A 20,733-nucleotide genomic window follows, 5' to 3' on the forward strand; every position below is an offset into this window, starting at 1 on the left:
TTGAACTTTTAAGATTTTTTGTCAGTTCTCTTCCTCAGACAGGCATAATTGTTTATCCAAAGAACACCTCAACTCTGAAAAGGGACAAAAAACACAAAAGAAGAAATTCACCTCTGAACCACCCTGAAACCTCCCTCTGCTGATGCAAAATGACCAAATAGGATTAGACACCAGAGATTTCTCATTGCCTTTGAATGGTGCCCACCTGCCCATTAAACAATCACCTGTAATTATCAAAAACGTTTGAAAATTCTCATATCCAAGTTCCTCCTTTAAACCAGCAAGATTAAGACTGACCTAGACTTAACCTGCATTTTTGGAGCTATGGTGAGATGTGGAAGCCAGGGTTTATTGTGTCATTTTAAGCCCATTTAGTCTGTCTCCTGCTACTGAGAAAAATCAAATTAACTTCAGCCAAAAAAGTTACCTTGCATTACAGGAGTGTTTTTCTTTTCCTTAAAGCAAATTCTAGGCCACTCAGAATAATACAATAACAAAATAGAGCCATAAACAATGGTCAATATAATATTTGACAAATTACTTCATTGTTTTTTCCATTATAAGCAGTACAATAGCATTTAAATACAGAATAACTATAAAAATGAGCCATAGGATGTAACAAAAGTCATGCAAACCTTGCACATTTCTATAAAATTATGCAGTTTGGGGATTTTCATCTCTTTTATAAAACTCAGAAACTAATATAGCCAAGGCATCTTTCTACATATAAATTGCTACCTGCATAGCTCCAGGATTATCAGCCAAGGAAAGAGAGACATAAACTGGCCCAAATGGCAAAGAAAATATTTTAAGTTTCCTATTCAGGCTGTAGAAAGGCAGAATAAGATGGTGCAGAACCAGCATAGACCAATCAAAAGATAGAATTACCTCAGAGGTAAACCAGTCAAAACCAAATAAAAATAATTAAATATGAGTTGTAGATGTGTTTGGGAAAAAAATATGAAAAAATTTTAACATAGCGTGCCCTTGCAATCTTGATTTTGCTCTCTTGTTCATCTATCCCTTGTCCCAAGACAGAACTCTCTTGTGGAAAAATATCCGTAATGATATCATATGGCAGATCATGGTCTAAGACAAGGGTATGTCCTGATCTAGAGAGTCTATGGTCAAGTTTAACACATGCTCTCTACACTTTTAGGTCATGATTTTGACAACTAAACATTATTTTTTTCATGCGGTCTCAGGTTATGATATTTGGATAGTTCTTTAAAGAAATGGTAACAACTGCTGGGTTTGCAAGGTCGTGCCTTCAAAGCTCAACACATTAATCAATCTTCATCAAGGTGTGACTCAAACTCCACTTCTCAAAAAGAAGGTAAAAAAAGTGATTTTCTGGAGCTCTCTTCAGGGTTTATTTTCCTTTCAAAAATTATTTGAGATTTGATTAATTATCTTCCTGCTGGGATTTCCGGCAAGGTCAAGGAAGTCCCTGCAACAGCACAAGTGGGCCATGTATCAACCACTACCTTCGCTGTGGCTGCCTTGCCCCATGGTGGCTAGGGGGCCACTTTGACTGAAGCTGAAAAGTCACAATATCATTTGACTTAAGCAACAGAAACACTTCAGAGAAGAGGATTCACCACAGCAGTTTTAACAGCTCTTCCCAAAAATTATTTGCTTGTTGCACATGAGCTCATCTCAGTGACATCTGGCAGCGTTTATGAAACATCCCTGTCTCGTGTGGCTGACTGACGCCATAAATTTCAGTCACCCTTGCCTTTGAGAAATGCTAATAATGAAAACTCATCAAGGAGCAGCAATAATTTCTACTGTTGACTAGATGGATGCCTTTCTGACTACTCAAAATTAATGGCACATCTCAGGGTCTTAAAGAACAGCTGTCATAGAGAAATATACCTGCAAACAAACATGCAGCACGCCTCTAAGTGTGATTTGTTATGAGATATAAAGTGGTCACTCTCACAACAAACTGGACTGATTACAAGAAGTTAGGCAGCCTTCTGCGTCATTTAAAATGATAAAACCAGAGAAAAGGCAGTGCAAGTACACAAATGGGAGGCTTAAAAAGAACTGCTTAGTTCCCCCTCCAACAGTAATTTATAGTCACATAGGTTATATATAAATTTTCACTTACGTCTAGTCTTACAGACTTTAGAATTAGCTGCTTTATCACAGAATTAAAAACTATCTGTGAGCTTTATACAAATCTGGTATTTTCTTTCTACTATTACTGTTGTCAGTAGGTAAAGCTTAAAATGACAGATAACTAATTAAATGTAGTAAACTTCAAAGATGTATTTTCAGGAACTTACTTGGCAAAGGATTTTGAATGTTTAGGGCAGAAAAAGCAACTATGGAGACAGAAATATCACTGTTACTATCAGTTCCAGGAGCAATACCCTGCTCTTGAGGTCTTGAGTACTGCTCTTGAGGTCCCAGAGTCAGGGTGGTGGGTGAGAATAGGTATTTTTTTCAATAAAATCCAATTTTTCCATAAAATGTCTTGATCGAGTACTTGAAGATAAATGCTTCAAAAGCAAGACCTATGTATATACCACATACATAGAGAAAGCTCGAAGATACACTCCAAGAAAATTCCATGGTACTGAAGTCAACCTCATTACTTAGGGCAGGAGAGAGAAGAGGGATGTGTTTAACTGTGGCAAGTATTAGGGTTTGGATTACACATCAGTAATTTCACAATTTCCATCTATCAGATGGCTTCTAGAAGGCTATAATGTTTGTTCCCAACAAGCACTACTTCACTGAGTCTGTGTACAAGTGATGCTGCTCCACCTACATAAGTTTCAGTAACCCAGGAAAGCAGGGGAAAGCTAAAAGACCATATTAATTTTTTATTATTTTTTTACAGCATCTTTACAATGAGTTATAGCACATAAGAGCCTCCAGGTACAATCAAAATGGAAATTATGCTACTCTACCTGTGTAAATAAAACCCTGCGAAATAGTAATTTGCAATTACTTTTCAATACTGGTACTAACAAAAAACTGAACTTAAAAGTAAAGGTATCCCTATTTATTCCCCAATTTAAAAATAAAAATAAATTCAGAGTTAGATTTGAACATACAGTGAGTAATTTAAGGATTCAAAAAACTGCTAAAGCTCTGCTGCAATTTTTCCCATAAAGGACATAACAAGACTAGGACATGCAGTGTTCAGAAGCAGTTTGAAAGAAATTCAAAGTATTTCATAGAAAATACAGAGCGTACACTCAAAGAGCCTCAGAGAACCTGCACTGCTGACAGCATTGCACAGCACAAATCATTAAAGTATCATTAATACCCAGCAGTACCTAGAGCTAAGTAGGAGAGAAAATATAATAAATTCAATAGATAAGAAATTGTCCAAACAAAACTCTGTACCTTTAATTCTTTTTATTATTCACAGCATTTTAACCATTTATAGACAATCATGAATTAATTGAATATTTTAACACAATGTCCCATGAGAAGTGTGCTTTTTCATCTCACTCTCACTCACACCAGCATTCCCATATTGAATTTTGTTTTTCAGACATGGCCAGAGAGCTTGCCCTCCAAAACTATTATTCCTGGCTTTGGTTCTGAAAGATGTCCTGCAGTAAACTAGACAACATCCTCTGCTTTCAGTCTTCTCTTGACATCTTCAATTCTATACCTGCAGCTCAATATTTTTGCTGAGAGTCACTGCTTCTTTATGTTTATTTTCATATTAAACCATGAGAGATTGTATTTTATTGATTTTTGTCATGCAGGGATGTCTAATAAATTTTGTGGCTTGAGCTTTCTTGCTTTAGGCTCTTTAGAGGGATAGACAATTCTCTCTTGTAAAATGGAGCCTTCTGTATGTTGTGTGTTGCAGAGAGAGATGGTAGAAGACCTTCCCACATTTTTTTTAATATATTTACACTACCGCAGTCAAGAAAACATCCTGAGAGCCTTATAAGAAGATCATATTGTGTCTGAAATATCATTAGCTGGAACATGATACACTAATATTTATAAAAGACCCTTAGACAAAAAGTATCTCTTGTAGATTGTAACAATGCTAACCATAGGGTTAGTTTTAGAATCAAAGAATGTGTTGGGTTGGAAGGGACTTAATCTAGCAGCATATTCCTGACCAATACAGTAAGAACAAGCTGTTCTTCACAAAACCCTTGGAAGACAGCGAGTGCCAATAACAGCTAATGATTAATGGAACATGTGTCAAAGTCCTCTGAAGGAAGGCAATCATTAAAAAAAGAAACAGTAAAAGCTCCAATCCTCCCCTCTGGTTTTCACTAAGCAGGAAGAAAACAGAGATACAGAGTTGCAGCCCAAGGCATTCCCCAAGATGACAGACAGTCCTCCAGCTACTTTGTCTAGGAATTGTTCTTCTCAGAGGTATTTTCCTCTCTCACAGATAGAGGTTATCCATCTGAAACTGTTTTACTGATAAAACAACATGAATATTTTGATATCATGCAAATTCACTAGATAATTGAGCACAGCCTTGCCAATCAGATTATCCAATAATCAAAGCAATTATTCTGTCAAATGGTTTGTAAATAATGAGAAGGAGGACTCACCCCTCTCCAAAAGTTTCTTTTTTTTCAATTTCTATGTCACTAATACACAAGACTTTTGCACAGCACAAGCCATGAAACCTGGCATTTGATGGTTAACCTGCCTGCTGGTTAATCTTGTCTCATTCTAAATCTATCAGAAGACCTATAAAGCTACTGGTGTTCTCCCAGAGAACCATTTGGAAACTCACAGGTTTAATTAGCTGCTCAGGACAGACCAAAAGAGACCAAGTCCCATCAACAACCAAAATCCAGGGGGGAGGAAAGGAAAGGAGAGATAGAGAGAAGTTGTATTTCTGTCGAATTGCCTGTACCAAGTCAAGAAAACTTTGCTGCACAAATCTAGTACCCAAAGCAACAACAATCACAAATTAATCCCAAAGCCAGGATTTCCCAAGGCTCTTACACATCCAGATTTAGTTTTGCAACAAGAAATTCACACACTGAATTTATTTTCCCACTAGAAATAGATTTGGAATTGCGTATTGTGCTGGAAGCAAACATGCTGGGGGAGTTTCCTGTGTCTCAGATGCTCCAGTCCTGGTTAGCAACTACAAATTCAGAGGGAGCACATGGAATACACACATTTTCCTGTTATCAAACTTGCACTGAACTACATGACATGGTTAGCAGTGATGTTTTCCACTTTACTTATGGGAACAAATTCTCCTCCTCAGCTGTAGACTGAACAAAATCCTAGAATTCCTTTTAAAAATTTCAGCAGTCTCATGCTGCAGAAAGAAAGGCCAGATGAAGCATTTAAGCATCTACCACTTAAATCCCATCTGTGGCAAACTAGAGTGGATATGGAAGTTCTACATATATAAACCTGCAGGCTTTAGGAATGCTCTGAACATAATATAATTAGGAACAGGAGCTGGAAACGTGTATGTGACAAAATATGCTTCTTGTGTATGCATTTCCTGGCTGTTATAGGTGACAAGAATATGAATGTTAAAATTAACTACACCATAATTACTGTAATTTGTACTAAATAAAGCTGAAGGCTATAATCACATGCTTGTATAATGGTATTATAAGGTTTATACAGAGAGAGGTGTTCTCAAACTTAGTATATTTTTCTTTCAATATGTATGGAAAGATACATTACCTAGCTAGCAAAGTCCCAGGCTAGAAAGTAAAAATTAAGATTAGTTTAGGATTTGTATTTCAAAAACTATTTTCTAAACACTTTTCTATATCCTTATAAGTCTGCCAGAGGTACTTTAATACATATCATGGCATTGGCTATTTACAAGCACATCAATGTTGCAAATAATTTTCATTTTCATTTGTGCCCTAATATAGAGTTTCCAGGGGAACAAAAAAACACTTTCAGACTGTTTATACGCTCTTGGTGTTTGTCCTATGGCTGGCATATTAAACTTGTGACTCCTACTATGTTTTTCCACTGCATAAAAACAAAACTACAGTATATAGGCTTATTTGGAAAAAAAAAGTCCAAAGTTGCTAGTTCATATCCAGATACCCAGAAAGACCATTCCAGTTAGTCAGAACACATCAACTTTATTTTTTCACTGGATCAAATTTTCAAACAAAGAAACAAATCTTAAAGTATTGTTGTAGACAGTATAAGGGTCATAGGATTTCATGAAATAATCTGAACTGAGAATCCATATACAAACAAACCTAAACTTTCTAAAATAATGAGATAGTCTCTGTAGCAAGGTTTGTACCATCATTTTCATTATTACATGGTACACTCCGCTCTCTCCAGTGCATGTAACCCATGATTTTAAATTGCTTCTTGGTCACAAGGGTTTCTAAACATCAGTGTCAACAAGAAATGAATTTGTGGACAGATTGCGGCTTCAGTCACCACAGGATCAAGGCTTTGGCATAAGCACTGCAGGTTTCAGAACAAAATAATTTAAAATATCATCTTACAAACATTTAGTTACTTACAGCTATAGTGCTTTATGCTACTTACAATCAAACACTAGAATGTCCAGAACTTTGCATTCAACATGAGCATACTACCTAATTCTTACATACTAATTAAATATACAGTTACTAATTCCAGCAAATGAGAAAATCCAGTAGTAAAATCAGCAGAGTTTCAGGCTAGCTCTGATGCAACAAGCTTCTGACTTCTGCTGCCAAATTAGCTCTAAGCTCCAGGAGCTCACTAGTCACATGGCAACTGGCTTGCCAGCCCTGCAAGCCAAGTACCTCAGTGTTATTGCTTCCTCATCCTTTTTCCTTTCAAAATATTCCCAGGGGATTAACATAAATTTTACATTTAATGAAACTCTACAGCTGCAGAGTTACAAACCAAAATGGGAGCAGTCAGACAGCCACAATCCCAATCCCAGCCCAAACACTGCCCCAAGTGCTCTGCATGAGTCTGCTTTTTACTGCTCTGCTCCTGGTTTAATTTGTTTGTATTTTGACTTGGGAGGGAGAACTCTGCCTCTCTGGTAAGACTTTAAAAAATAATTTAATAATTACACAAATACACATAAATTGCCTAATTATCCTTGAGACTATTGGGGGTGGGGGGGAAGATTAAATATCCCCAACTGCCACCAATTGTCTTGAAGTTGTTTTTCTCTGCCAGTCATCCTGGAGAGAATGTCTTCCAGAATCCAGAATTCACCTCAAATTCATCCCCTCATCATTATCTGAGCCAGCACTTTGTGTTGAAGATTTCTTCCACTTATTACATATCAGGAGCACCAGATGTATGGATCATTTAACAAGGACATTGAAATCCTTCTCTGGTAGTCACTCAAAAGAAGAGCATGGAGGCAAAAGGAAAGGACAGTGAGATCAGTCAGTGGTGGTTCCACGAATACTTCTTGCCTTTTCATCATTACAGATGAATTACTTCTAAACAATGAGTAGTAATAAAAAAGAGTCCAGAAAAAAAAAACTTAAGAACGGATTAAAAAATTGGTGTCTTCTCTATTGTAATAGCAAACATACACATTATGTATAATGGTATTATAAGGTTTATACACAGAGAGGTGGTTGTGGGCAGTATGGATAGATGAAACAGGAATTGGCTTCACTGAGATACCAAACATTTCTTGTCTTTTTTTACTGAGATGAAAAAATCCTTCAAATAAAAAATGGACAGACTACTTTTGAGTTTTGAAAAATCTGAAATATTTAAAAATATTTCAGAATATTTTTAAAATAAACTTGCAACAAATGTTTTGATTTCAATATATTTTCAAAAACATTCATTTACTATTTCTGAAAAACCTGAGACATATTTTCTGCTCTTTTAGTTTCATGCAATTCTTACAGGCGTGCAAAGCAAAGAGCAGCCTGTTAACTCCTCCAGCTGACAAAAGCCTCAAGTTCATTTTAACAGAATGATCCTCTGTCAAACAAAGAGAACCCTGACAGGCAGAGGATATTCTCTTCAGAAATGAAAATATGTATATATAAAACATATATATATAAGAATATATAGCTCTCATGGCCTTTTCTCCAGAACACTACACAAAAAAAAAAAAACAACAAAACTGGACAGTATTTTTTCCTAACAGTTATAAAATACAGTATCTACTGTCTAATAGTTAATGTACTTGAAGAACCCTGTCACCCAAGCAACAGCCTCTAATCCTGCCCACTGCACATATTTGTGTGTTCCTGCAATACATCCTGTACTCTCTTTTCCCTGGTGGGAATACTAGGTGGGGACAGAGGCAGATCACAAGGTAACTTCAGCCTGACTGCTCAGGCTTCCACAGACATTCCTGCTGTTTCAGATATGGATATTATGCATGCATTCAGTTATGCAAGATGACAAAAAACAGACCAGCGGAAGCAGAAGTTGGCTTGGTTACAAGCCAAAATTCTTTGAAAATTATAAACAGTCCTTTTGTGCCTTAGACTGTGAAAGACACAAACATCTACCTTCATACAGACTTCATACCTCAAATACAGATTACGTTCTGTTAAATGAGCTAAAAGTCAATAGCTTTGGCACTCCTGCAGAATTCTACACACATATGTTATCTCCATGAATTAATCTATAACTGCCTTTTAGCTTCTCCTTGGCAGCTCTCCAGGGATTTTCTAATATTTTAAGTCACATAATACAAATGCCTCAACAGTAGGTGCTTTCCTTAACATCATGTAGAGATTTTTAAGCACATGGAAAGAGATTTCAAGAAGACTGACAGGAAACTCCATAAGCAGAGCCTACAGTGAAAGCCCCACAACACCTGGCTTAGACACCCAGATACAAGTGGGAATTAAGGGCTCCCACATGAAGGAGGAACTTCATAAACCTTGGATTTTGGTATGGAAAGACAAATAGGAACTGTTACTCTGCTCTTCTTTGAAAGAAGAAAGAGATAAGAAAGTGTTAGGAAAGTGAGTTTTCCCTCACATTAGGATGAGGACCAGGAAGGGAAGGTTTTCTGCAGAAACCAACTCTGGTAGTATTTCAAAACCATTAAGAAAAACCGTAAAAAAAGAGGGAAGAAGGAGGGAAAAATAGGAGAATTTTAGTGTGGAAGTTCTTACTTCTCTATTATAAAGAGCCCATTTTCTCCCATTTCTAAGTGAAAACAAACAAAAAGTATATTCATAAGAGAGACAATTGCAACTGAAAGCCAAGTATTTTCTTAATTAAAATTCCAAAAATACTAGAATGGTCATTAACAATCTAGCAGTGCAAGAAAGCTGAAGCTGGGCAAATGACAATTGTGCAGACCTAAAAGAACCCAAGGCACCGTTAAATGCTTGATACTTATCTGCTACTGGTACAATCTCACCCTTCTGCAGCTTTTACAGACTTTAAAAATTTGCATATGACACATTTTAGTTAGATATGCAGTTGTCAGCAGCCACTTAATTACATTAGAAGAAATGCACAGGTATATAATATGTATGGGCTGTTGTAAGACTGGAAGATAGTTTCTGCTTTTGAAAGAGATACTTTTTTTTTTTAAACTTCCTAACAAATCAGTTTGCCAATACATCCCTTTGGGAATTCAGTGGCAGCAACATGAAATGCAAGATCAGCAAATTATTAAAATACTGATGTAGTAACTCAGAGCTGAGCAACTAATGAGCTGTAAAGTTCACTTCTAAAAGCAGGACACTCATACATTAAACACATCCACAGTATTTTCGCTGTTCATTATAAATATTAATTTAGAGTGGGAAGGTCAACTGTGCAAAATAAAACTCAACTCTGATGGATTCTGATAACATCCTTTTATGCATTGAGTTTCTTTGGAATAATACACAGTAAGCAAAGACACAACTCTGCCAAGTTGGGTATTAAAATACATTTCAGCATCATGATGAATCCCAAATTAGGTCAATGACAGATGAGCAGAAGTGGACAGATGAGTTTCAACTTACAAAACAAACTGAACTCCTACTTACATGGCAAAACTAATCCAAAATTACCATAAATTAAGGCTATTTTAAATAAAGATAAAAATATGGAAAGCCATTGATCATTCACATATGTAATACTGATAATGAAATTCCTTCAAAGAAAATAAATGCCAGACCTTTACTGCAGGACACAACATGCTCTTCCCCTCTGATAAACAAGGACAGAGTAGTTTGGAGAAATGCTGATGAGGAGAAGAAACACACTGCATATTATCTAGTCTTCTTCTGCCCACAAACCTTCCATTCCCTCGTGGTGCCCTATGTCTCAAAGCAGGAATGAACACAACACAATAGCCTGTATCATGCAAAAAGAGAAGACATCATCAGTGCTGCAAGCGTCTCCAGAACAGGTACTTAAGTGACAGTACCTGTCTAAAAGCAGTAGCTGACACGATCAGATGCTTATCTTGGTTTTCCTGATTTTTAATATGCTTGGTACTGAGCAAAGATAAGACACTTGAACCTCTCTGATAATTTATGGAAGGTTGTTGTGAAGTGGAGGCTCAGTCAAGGCTGGAAAAAGATATTATTGGCAATCTTGTAAGACTTGGTATTTGCCCTGACTTACAGAAATTGTTGAGAAGGAAACAGATAGCTTAATAAAACATACTATAATGTGCTTCCTACATGGAAATTAGACACTGACTCATTGGCATAAGTAAACCAATAATTCCTTTAACCTTAGGAAGTTTACCTAAGACACAGACTTATGGCAACATAGAAGTGTCAATAAGGAACAAACTGGTACATTAAACTAGTGAATGTACTGACCTTGCAAGCAAAAAAGACAAACAGACAGAAAAGGCTAAAAAAAAGAGGGCAGCAAAAGAAAATTGCCTCTATAAGATAATTGCTCTCTATGAAGTGAGTGGTAGAGAGAATGGAACATATATATAAAATCCATAGGAAAAATATTAACTATGAACTGTTAATGACAACAAAACCAACTTCAGTTGGGAAGTCTCTAAGATGAAGAAGACTATGTACCTGTGCTTTAGGCTGAGATTATTTTCTCAGTTGTAAACTCTTGGATGAAGGACTTAATTTTGACCTAATAATACCACTCATGTTCTCATGGTGCTTCAAAGCAAACAAATAAACACTAAAAAAAACCCCAAACACTCCCTCCTGTAACACCAAAAAACCCCAAATTGTCCTGTCAATCACAAATGTTTGGTTCAAAAAGGTGACATTTATATACTGCAGAACACAGGACATTTTAACAGTTGCTTTAAGAACATCAGATTCCTCCTGAATCCAATTACTACACACAAGAAAGAAGTTGATCTCCCTCTGACACAACTGTAAAAGCCAAATTCAATTGTTCCTCAATGTATTGTCAGGACTGATAACAGACTCTGAAGAAGACCACTCAAACACACTTTCCTAAATGGGGAAAATCAGTCTGCAGAGGGATTCAGATGGCCTTTTTCCATGTTAACTGGATGACTGCCTGGCTGTTTTTTCAGGAGTTAGATGCAATTAGGATATTTCCATTGACAGACTATAACTCTAACATCCAACAGGAAATGGCAATTCATTCCAATAAAAAATATGACACTGATGTTCACAAGTAATATTTTTAAAAGCATTTGTGGAAAGAGAATATTTCAATTTCCCATTCAAAATTCAATTTTACCTTAAAAAATTCCTTCTGTCAATCAAAAAAGATGACCTAATTTTCTTTTTCTTTTCTCTGCCTCTCTTTTTTCTTTCTTAGACAAAGAAAATAAAAAATTCCTTAGATATTTGGTGCTTAGATATTCCTTAGATATTTCCATTTCTGGTTTTCATACTGTTTCGGAAAGGGAATAATCTTAAGTCTCAGACTCAACATTGTTTCATACTCAACTCGTTTTTAGCTTAAAGCATATGTTAATGAAGACCAAGAAAGCATTTGCATGTCCCTCTTTCTTAAACATATTCATGTTTTTTAATATTCTGCCTACGAATATATGGCCCAAGCTCCTTCACTTGTACTAACTCTCAAATCAGGATCACTTTCATTGCTTGAATGACTTATTTCTTCTAATATCCAAGGGAACAAGTAGAAAGGAAGCAAAACGTTAATAATTAAAAGTCAGACGTGGAAACTGAGAACTGTAATTCTACAAATGCTCTCTCCAATGAACTAAAGCTCCGTCAGGCACAGCTCCTCATCCTGAATGCCCTGAGTCTCCAAGGTGGTCAGAAAGATCAATTTTTCATTTTGCAGAAACCTGGAAGCCACTATTACAAAAGGGTATCTGTGGAGCAACGCTCTTCTTTTAAATGAGAAGTTGTCAAGATGACATGATCTGACTGCGAGAACCTTGCAATGAACAAAACAGGAACCTCCAGGGAATGGCGCTAGTCAGCAGTAAAGGGAATTAATGGCCAGAGGCAACACTCGGAGTCACAGTTTTACTGCAACATCCATCCTGTATTGAGTTGTCTTGGAGCTTTAAACTGCTGAAGGGCTTGTCAGTCTTACTGGAAGTGTATGTCTGAGAGGAATCACAGAACTACAGAATTGTTTGGGTTGGAAGGGACCACTAAAGGGCATCCGGTCCAAGCCCCCTGCAGTGATCAGGGACATCTTCAACTCGATCAGGTTGCTCAGAGTCCAATGCAGCCTGATCTTGAATGCTTCCAGGTATGGGGCATCCACCACCTCTCTGGGCAACTTGTGCCAGTGTTTCACCATCTAACTGTAAAAAAAATTCTTCCTTGTATCTATTCTGAATCTTTCTTGTCCTATCGCAACAGCCCTGCTGCAAAGTCTGTCCCCACCTTTTATTAGGAGCCCCATTCAAGTACTTAAAATCTGTTATAAGGTCTCCCCAGAGCCTTCTCTTATTCCGGTTGAAAATATCCCAATTCTCTCAGCCTGTCTCCATAGCAGAGGTGCTCCATCCCTCTCATCACCTTTGTGGCCCTTCTCTGGACCCGCTCCAATGGGTTCATGTCCTTCCTGTGCTGGGGATCCCAGAGTTGGATGCAGGACTCCAGGTGGGGTCTCACCAGAGCGGAGGGGCAGAATCCCTCACCCCACTGCCCACACTGCTTTGGATGCAGCCCAGGAGATGGTTAGCTTTCTGGGCTGCAAGCATGCATTGCTGGATCACATCCAGCTTTTTGGCCACCAGCATCCCCAAGTCCTTCTTGGCAGGGCTGCTCTTAATTCCTTCATCCCCGAGCCTGTACTCACACTGGGGGCTGCCCAGATGCAGGACCCCACACTTGGTCTTGTTGAACCTCACAAAGTTTACACAGGCACACTTCTTGAGTTCGTCCAGGTCCCTCTCTGGCATTCCATCCTTCAGACTTGTCATCTGCAAACTTGCTGAGGGTGTGCTTGATCCTGCTGTGTCACTGATGAAGGTATTTAACAGCACTGGTCCCAGCATGGGCCCCTGAGGGTCACCACTTGGCACTGATCTCCATCAGGATGCTGAACCATTGACCACCACACCCTGGATGTCACTATCCAAGCAATTCCTCATCCACCAAACAGTTCACCCATCAAATCCATCTCTCTCCAATTTAGAGAAAAGGATGTTGTGGGGACCATGTCAAAGGCCTTACAGATCAATGTAGACGACACCCATCTATAATCTCTTCCCTTGTCCACTGATGTAATCACTCCACCATAGAAGGTCACTCAGTTGGTCAGGCAGGAATTACCTTGGTGGAGGCATGCTGGCTGTCTCAAGTCACCACCCTTTTTGAGTAAACATATTTCAAAACACTTTTTTTCCAGTCTCTACCTCCACCCCTTTCTGCAAAAGAATTTTTTACCAAAACTTACCTCTGGGTACTTCAGTTTTAAAGTTTTATGCATTTCTCGAAAGCGACTGTACCGCCGGAACACTGTCCATGTCTCATCCAGGACTGTTATCTAGAGCAGACAATAAGAAAGAAGAAACTGAAGTAAATCCACACAATGCACAACACCATGCAGTATACAAGGTTATAAGATTAAAAGAGGCAATTCTTAGATACCTTAAATCTATAAGCTTTTTATAAGTTTACTTAATTTTATAACTTTACTTAAATTTATAAGTTTACTTAATTTTTCTTTCATTACAGTGACAGGACTGTATTTAATAAGGAGCACTGACTGCAAAGGAAAAAAAACCGAAAAAACCCTGAATGCATTTATTCCTTATTCTGGAGTGGTTTGACAAGGCTATAAACACATTAAAATACCCCCAATCCTCAACCATTTCTTGGTGCAGCTATGCAGCTCTCAGCATTACAATCAGTGGGTGTTCCATTAACGAAGGAATAACATCCAGGACAAGTGTACTGTAGCCTCTCTAAATATTCACAGAAATGTATATTCTCATACACATAGATATACATAATTAATAAAAAAGCATTTCTCAGACACAGAGTTCATTACCACATAGAACGGGATTCCAATTTGTAGGGTAAAATATTACGCATGCCAATTTTCAGTAGAAGATATTCCTTTAAAACACTCTGGGTCTGTATCATCAACATGGCGATGAACATCCCATTTATACAGGAAGATTTATTAAAATCAACATAATTACTCCAAGAGAATAAAGTGCATAACAATAGGAGCAAAGGGAGAGGGCAAACCAACCTCACCATCAGTTATTCACAAAATCCTCACCAGAAATCCTCAACCAACAATTTTTTTAAGGAAAAAAATTTTACTGTCTGAAATTAGATGAAATGAAAGACATTTCTAAGTGGGTCATAAAAGTACTGTGACTAGAGCCTTTGATTTTACAGTAAAGTCTTTCTGCAGCTCTGGTGACCCAAGGCTACCAAGAAGCCAAGCTGCAGGGAGACTGAGCATTGTTCTACAAAGACTAGCAGAGCTGGAGAAAGCCCAGTGGTACTGCTTAAAACTGAGAAGAGTGTTGCTTTTTAATCTACAGGCCTAATATGTAGTATTTCCTCTGTCTAGCTATGATTTTACGCATGAAGGTAAAAAAAAGCATTTCATAAAACACATTTCACAAAGACACAGGTTTTTTAATCTTAAAGTGACTCCAAAAATGAATAAGTAGTTCCCTCACTACTAGAGATATCAAAAAATTATGGAGGTGAAGAAAGCTGCAATGGAGCTGGATAACTAAATAGGAGAAAAAGAAAGAACAACAAAGCAGAGGAAACCAGTGTTCAAGCACCAATGCTGACAACTGCTACCCCATGTTTGCAACAAACTGCTGCCTTTGCTGCTGATTACAGAACAGGGAAACTGGGGAAAGTGTTTAGGTAACCACAAATTATTGTGTGTCTTATGACAAGAGGAACTAGGTTTGGGGTGGGTTTTTCCTCAACTTTCAGTTAAAAGCTGCAAGAAAACAAAACTGGCCTTCTCAAAACATTTCACAAACATTGTAACGGAAGTTCTTCTAGCATGTCTCCACAATAAAAACTCACTATTTCTGAGAAAAAATCATCTTTCATGCAACCAATAAGCTCAACTGCTACTAGGAGTCACCAGCCCCGGAAGTGTTCAAAAAATGTGTGGATTTGAACATTGTAGATATGGACTTCAGGACATGGTGGCTTAGTCCTGACTTGGCCCCCCTCTTCCTCTTTTTTACTTTCCTTTGTTTACTTTCCTAACTCCTGTAATCAGGCTAGCAGGTAATTGCATAATTTTATTGTTGTTACAGCTGATATTATTGAAAAATGAATTTCAAAGCTAAGCAAAATCCTAACTGGTCCCCAAAGCACAGCAATAACATTATTAGGACAGACAGAATCAAACTCTACTTGTATAAGGAGAATTTACAGCACATCTGGCATACAAGTAGCATTTCGAGAACAGAGCATTACTCCTACAGCTGATCCAACCAGTTTGGGCTGGAATTCTTTTCCCCCATTTAAAAAAGCTGTATGACAGACTATACACTCTGTAGGTATGAGATGGGGACATGTGCAGATCTTTTGAACAATATCAAGTAAAGCAATTTTGAAAAGGTCTTTTTTCATAATTTGCTAGTACAGTTAAAAATATTTTCTTAATACAAACCCATATGGTTGAATAATTCTGTAAGATAGATTTTTGAAATATTCTATTGAGGCACTGCCGTGATCTTAAGACTTCCCTCAGAATTGTGGGGGTTGTTTTTTCATTCAAACACAACATTTCCTATGTAAAACCTATAAATCTGAAAGGAGATATTACAGTCCGGTCTCCTTATCATTTCTTCTCATGATAACTGACAGAAAATAACATAACAGACATTTTCATTTCATTCCACTGCAAAGCACACCACAGAACTTGCTCTCTTTATACATGGTAGGAATAGAAGTAAAACCATGGCAAGGGAGAAAAATAAATATTCCACTGATCCTGAAAGCAATTAGAACAGAAAATGCCCATTGCTTATCTGGGCTGGTTAAACTGTCTACAGTCATTGTGAAAACTCCTATTTCTTGAAAGGGACCTTGTTCTTTACACTGCCAATGAAAACAGCACCTGAAAAGCTGAAAGCTTCCTAAAAATTTTTTTTTAATTTATTTTTTATTGAGGGCATTAATCTGATAGAGTGAGGGAATATTGGACTTTTTCTTCTTACTAATTTAGGTAGTTCTGGGCCATGCATCATTTTCTTTAAGAAACTATATATCAGTGAACATGCTGCCACTTTCCTTCTACTCTGCAATAGTTCACTACACTCAGAAAGAAACTTAGATTAGAAATGTGGACTTTTTGAGCAGCCCCACCATGGCATTTGGCTAGAAGAAAGTACTGCTTTGGGTGCATCTGCCCTGGAATCTTCTCCACAGAGAACTGTCAGACATGACTGAAAGGCTTTGAAACACCAGCAAAAGAACCAGTTTTGAAAGGATATCAAACAGGATAAATAAAAGGAGAGCACTTGGAACAATGAGGGAAAGCTGAATAAGAATGAGAAGGCTCATCTACAACTTTCCCTTTTGTTAGAGGATCCCTGCAGGGCTGTGCTTGATACCCAGCTTTGTTTCCATCACTTGCTCTCAGGAAGACCCTTTGTGCCTTTATGTGACCTGGAGTTCCACCTACTCTGCTGCCTCACTGCTCCTTCTGCTATCCATAGGTACTGCAGACACAGGCACTGTCTGTAACAGATGCCAACAGTTCTATTGATGCAAAAGCTCTTCCCACACACTGTTGGTAACACAGCCTTGTCTGAATATTCTGCATATCACAACAACATGAAAGGAAGGAGAGAATACAAGAATAGTTCTCTGGCATTCTAATTTAGCTCTAACATAAATATGTTTAGACCTGATTAAATTATTACTATTTCATCATGAATTTAAAGACAACATATAAAACTGTTGCTCAAATGGAAGTTTTTTTGGAAATGCATCAATTCATACAGAATACTTAATAGCAGAGCAGCACAAACAGCTCTGTGACTTATCCTGCTGCAAAAGAAGGTGTTATCTGAGCTCTAATAAAGTATGGGTTTGTTTCTGTTTTGAATTCTCTCCAGTAGGTTCTTGTGGGACTCACTCAACATCTTAAAGTAGGATCTGTATCCAGTGAGAGAACCTGAGTGGACAGACCATCTTGCTGGCCTGCTCCCATATATATGTCCAGATAGACAAGATGCTAAACCTGCACTAAAAGGAAATATTGTTGGATGGTATGTTAGGGTTTGAAAGACTTAGAACTGACCGTGATGCTGCCAAGAAAAGTGGAACTCATTCTCTCTCTTTTGGCACATAAGCAAAATAATCTTACTACTGCATGTCACAAGAAGAAATGCATATATCTGTTATACACAGAAATTCATTACATTTGCTCCTTTTTACAGCAACATGCAGGATTAACTACAAATACAATTACTAGAAACATCTTCTGAGGAAAATACCTCTGAGATACCCAGGATTCACAGGTTTAGGGACTTAAAATTCAATTCAATCATCCCTTGTCCCTTTGTCAGATTCCAAAGTGCTATTACATGCAAATAGGTCAGCTACCCATTTTTCCAAGAGCAAGAGGACCCTGCTGAAGAAAGCTTGGGAGCTAGCAAAGGAATTAGACTAGCAACAACTCAGCCCTTCCACAACACTGACATTTATTCATACGAGATCACTTGAAAATAAACTTGAACTAAGTAAGGCTGAAATTTGAAATTATTTCAACAGCTGACATGGTATTCTGATCCATCAGGAAGAGAAATGAAATAAACAGGTACATGTTCCCTCCCCTCTGTCATGGTTTCCTATTTTCCTAATTTTTAAGGGGACAAAAAAATCACTATTCCATGTATTCTGATTTTCTGCAGAATAACTGTAGGAGCATCTGAAGATTAATACAGATCAAACTAGAGCTGGGAGCTCTGCAGGTAAAAGGTTTAAAATAAAAGAGTTTGTGGAAGGTCTGTGGATTGTAGTGTGGAGCTAAATCCTGACCATAGCAAAAGCAGTCCACTGTGACATAGAGACCTGGAGGGAAAGGAGAAAGCCGTAACAGTGGATCAATTCACATAAGGGAGTGACTGTAAGAAACATCCCCAAAACTGCCAAACCCCCAAACTGCAGATACATTTTCAACTGTTCCTTCATTGCAGATGCCTACATGGGTTTCAGGGATGAAGGGAGAATACTTGGAAAGAAATCCCCAATTTATTAAGAAGAGAAGCTACTTTTTACTTTATCTGTTATCTTGACTAACCATCATCTAGTCTAGTAAATCCCATGTGCAGAAAATAGTTGGTGAGAACAGTCCTAAGGGAAGTTTCATGTGCACTTCCTCATCTCTCAGCACCTCTCTGGCTCTGGGTTTTTGCTGGCCTCAGGAAAATCAAAGTTCAACAGGCAAAAGGAGGTATTCCACCCAAAAACTGAGCGGTATGTTTCAAAATGAAAGTTTAATTAGAACAAACAGAGCTAAGGTAACCCATCTTAATAAAAACCTTTGTAAAAGAGAATGTGAGCACAGTTCAGAAATGGCCCTTCACACTGTGAGGGAGGTCACTCCTCCACCTTGCAGCAGCTAACGAAGCATCTGGCAGTACATTCAGGAAGGAGGCTGCCAACTCTGTCTCTGATGCCACGTACATCACCTATGCTACATGTCCACATGCACTGATAGCACGTTTCCAATTAGACTTTACATCTTGCTTTGGAAAAATACTGGTTGAGTACCAGAGGAAACAAAATGAATATGCTTTCCCCCTGCCCCCCAGTATTTCTGCACAGAAGATCAACTGAGAAAGCCACTGGAAAGGAGGGGAAGCAGATAACAGTTTGGAGAAGTGGCACTTTGGAAATGCAGGGTGGGAAGTATCAGAACAACAAAGAGAGCCTGAAAGGAATTAGCCTTTGTTGTGCATATGTGCAAAATACTTTAATTATGCTTTCATTATTCAGGTAAATATTTCAAGCCTGAACTTTTCCATACCTGACATTTGCATCTCAATAAAGGGCTTTCCTATAAAAAATAGGAATTTAATCCTCATCTCTGCAACACTTTGAACTGAATTGACATTGGCTTAGGAACTGCTCAGCCCAAGAGCTTGGCCACCAGTCTCCTCTGTACAATCAATCCACTCGGAAAATACCTGTCTTTATAGTGTCCCGCGCATGTCTTCTCACAACCTCTCTTATTTAGCAGTATTGAGGACACTTTCATAACCGAAAGAGAACCAAAAGCTGCACTCAGTGGAACAAAAACCATTAAAGAAAAGCAACTGAAAAGCACTTACCTTATTTCAACTCATAGTGCTCATCCTTTCCCTGCCCACACAGGACATACCGTGGAATACTAATTTTAATTGGGTCCTTAGGTCATCTGGATTTGCTCCCAGTGAACGACAGACCATCCGCTTTCATGTGCCATACCAAATAGGGAGAACAAAGGAAAACCAAAATCACTACATAAGGAAAAAGAGGAAAAGAACTTCACTAAAAACAAGGATGTGTTCTTGGCCAGAAGAGCAGGAAAAGAGAGCCATGGATGAGGTAGAATTATTTCTCAAATGAAGTAACCGTTTGAAAACAAAGTGGATCTCCTTTTCTAAGCAAGCCCCAATATTTTTTTATGCATAAAAGTTGTATTCAAAAATATTCCTTTCTTTGAAAAGGCATTTTCAGCTTAGATATCAAAATCAAGGAAAAGCAGAAGACTTTGTATTACCCTCTTTTAAAAAATAAGTATATTAATCAAGCCTTCGCAGTCAACCATATTTTTTGTATGTCTTTACATAATAACATGTTTACAATATCATGCAAAGCTGCAAGGGGTCTAAGCAATTCAGAAAGCTTTTGGATGTTAAAAATCCAAACTCATTTTATAATTAAATAAGCCAATCCACTGCCAGAACAGTTTCCTACTATTTTCTTTAAATCACATCTAATTATCAGAAAACTCAGCTGTAATGAATTTGCACAGTCTGGACAAAACAATCTAAAAAGGTATTTGCAATGAGGGTCCATTACTCTGACCAATAGCCAGATGGAATCTGTACACTCTGAAGTTATGGTCAAACCAAACCCTTTTTAAACTGAAAAGATTAATGCTTTGCAGTGACTGTGTCCAAAAGTAGCATAAGCATTTAGACTGAAAGAGTACAGAGACTGCCTTTTAGAAAGTCCTCCATTTGCTCCATTGAATGTATTTGGTCTGAAAACCTTAAGGAACTCACACTTAAAAAAACCGCATATCATGACAAATACAATTTAACAACAAAAGCCTGGAAAACTATCACTTTCAAGTTATGGTTATAACTTTATAAATTTGTATATGTGATAGTATTTGATGTATTTGTATTTTGCGCTCCATCACTTGACCTGTAACTGTATTCTCACATTCATGTCCTTTGTC

The 20,733-nt window shown here is 37.8% G+C and overlaps 1 protein-coding gene across 1 annotated transcript in view; it reads right to left on the minus strand.

Annotated features, from left to right (window-relative positions):
* KIF16B (kinesin family member 16B) overlaps positions 1-20,733 on the minus strand; it is a 133,412-nt gene that overhangs the window by 24,321 nt on the left and 88,358 nt on the right. The window contains 4 exon segments of the mRNA XM_032682679.1: positions 13,732-13,821; positions 15,243-15,255; positions 19,627-19,696; positions 19,699-19,735. Of these exon segments, the coding sequence (XP_032538570.1) occupies positions 13,732-13,821; positions 15,243-15,255; positions 19,627-19,696; positions 19,699-19,735 (210 nt within the window).

Source organism: Chiroxiphia lanceolata, chromosome 3, assembly GCF_009829145.1.
Source record: "Chiroxiphia lanceolata isolate bChiLan1 chromosome 3, bChiLan1.pri, whole genome shotgun sequence".
Lineage (NCBI taxonomy): Eukaryota > Metazoa > Chordata > Aves > Passeriformes > Pipridae > Chiroxiphia > Chiroxiphia lanceolata.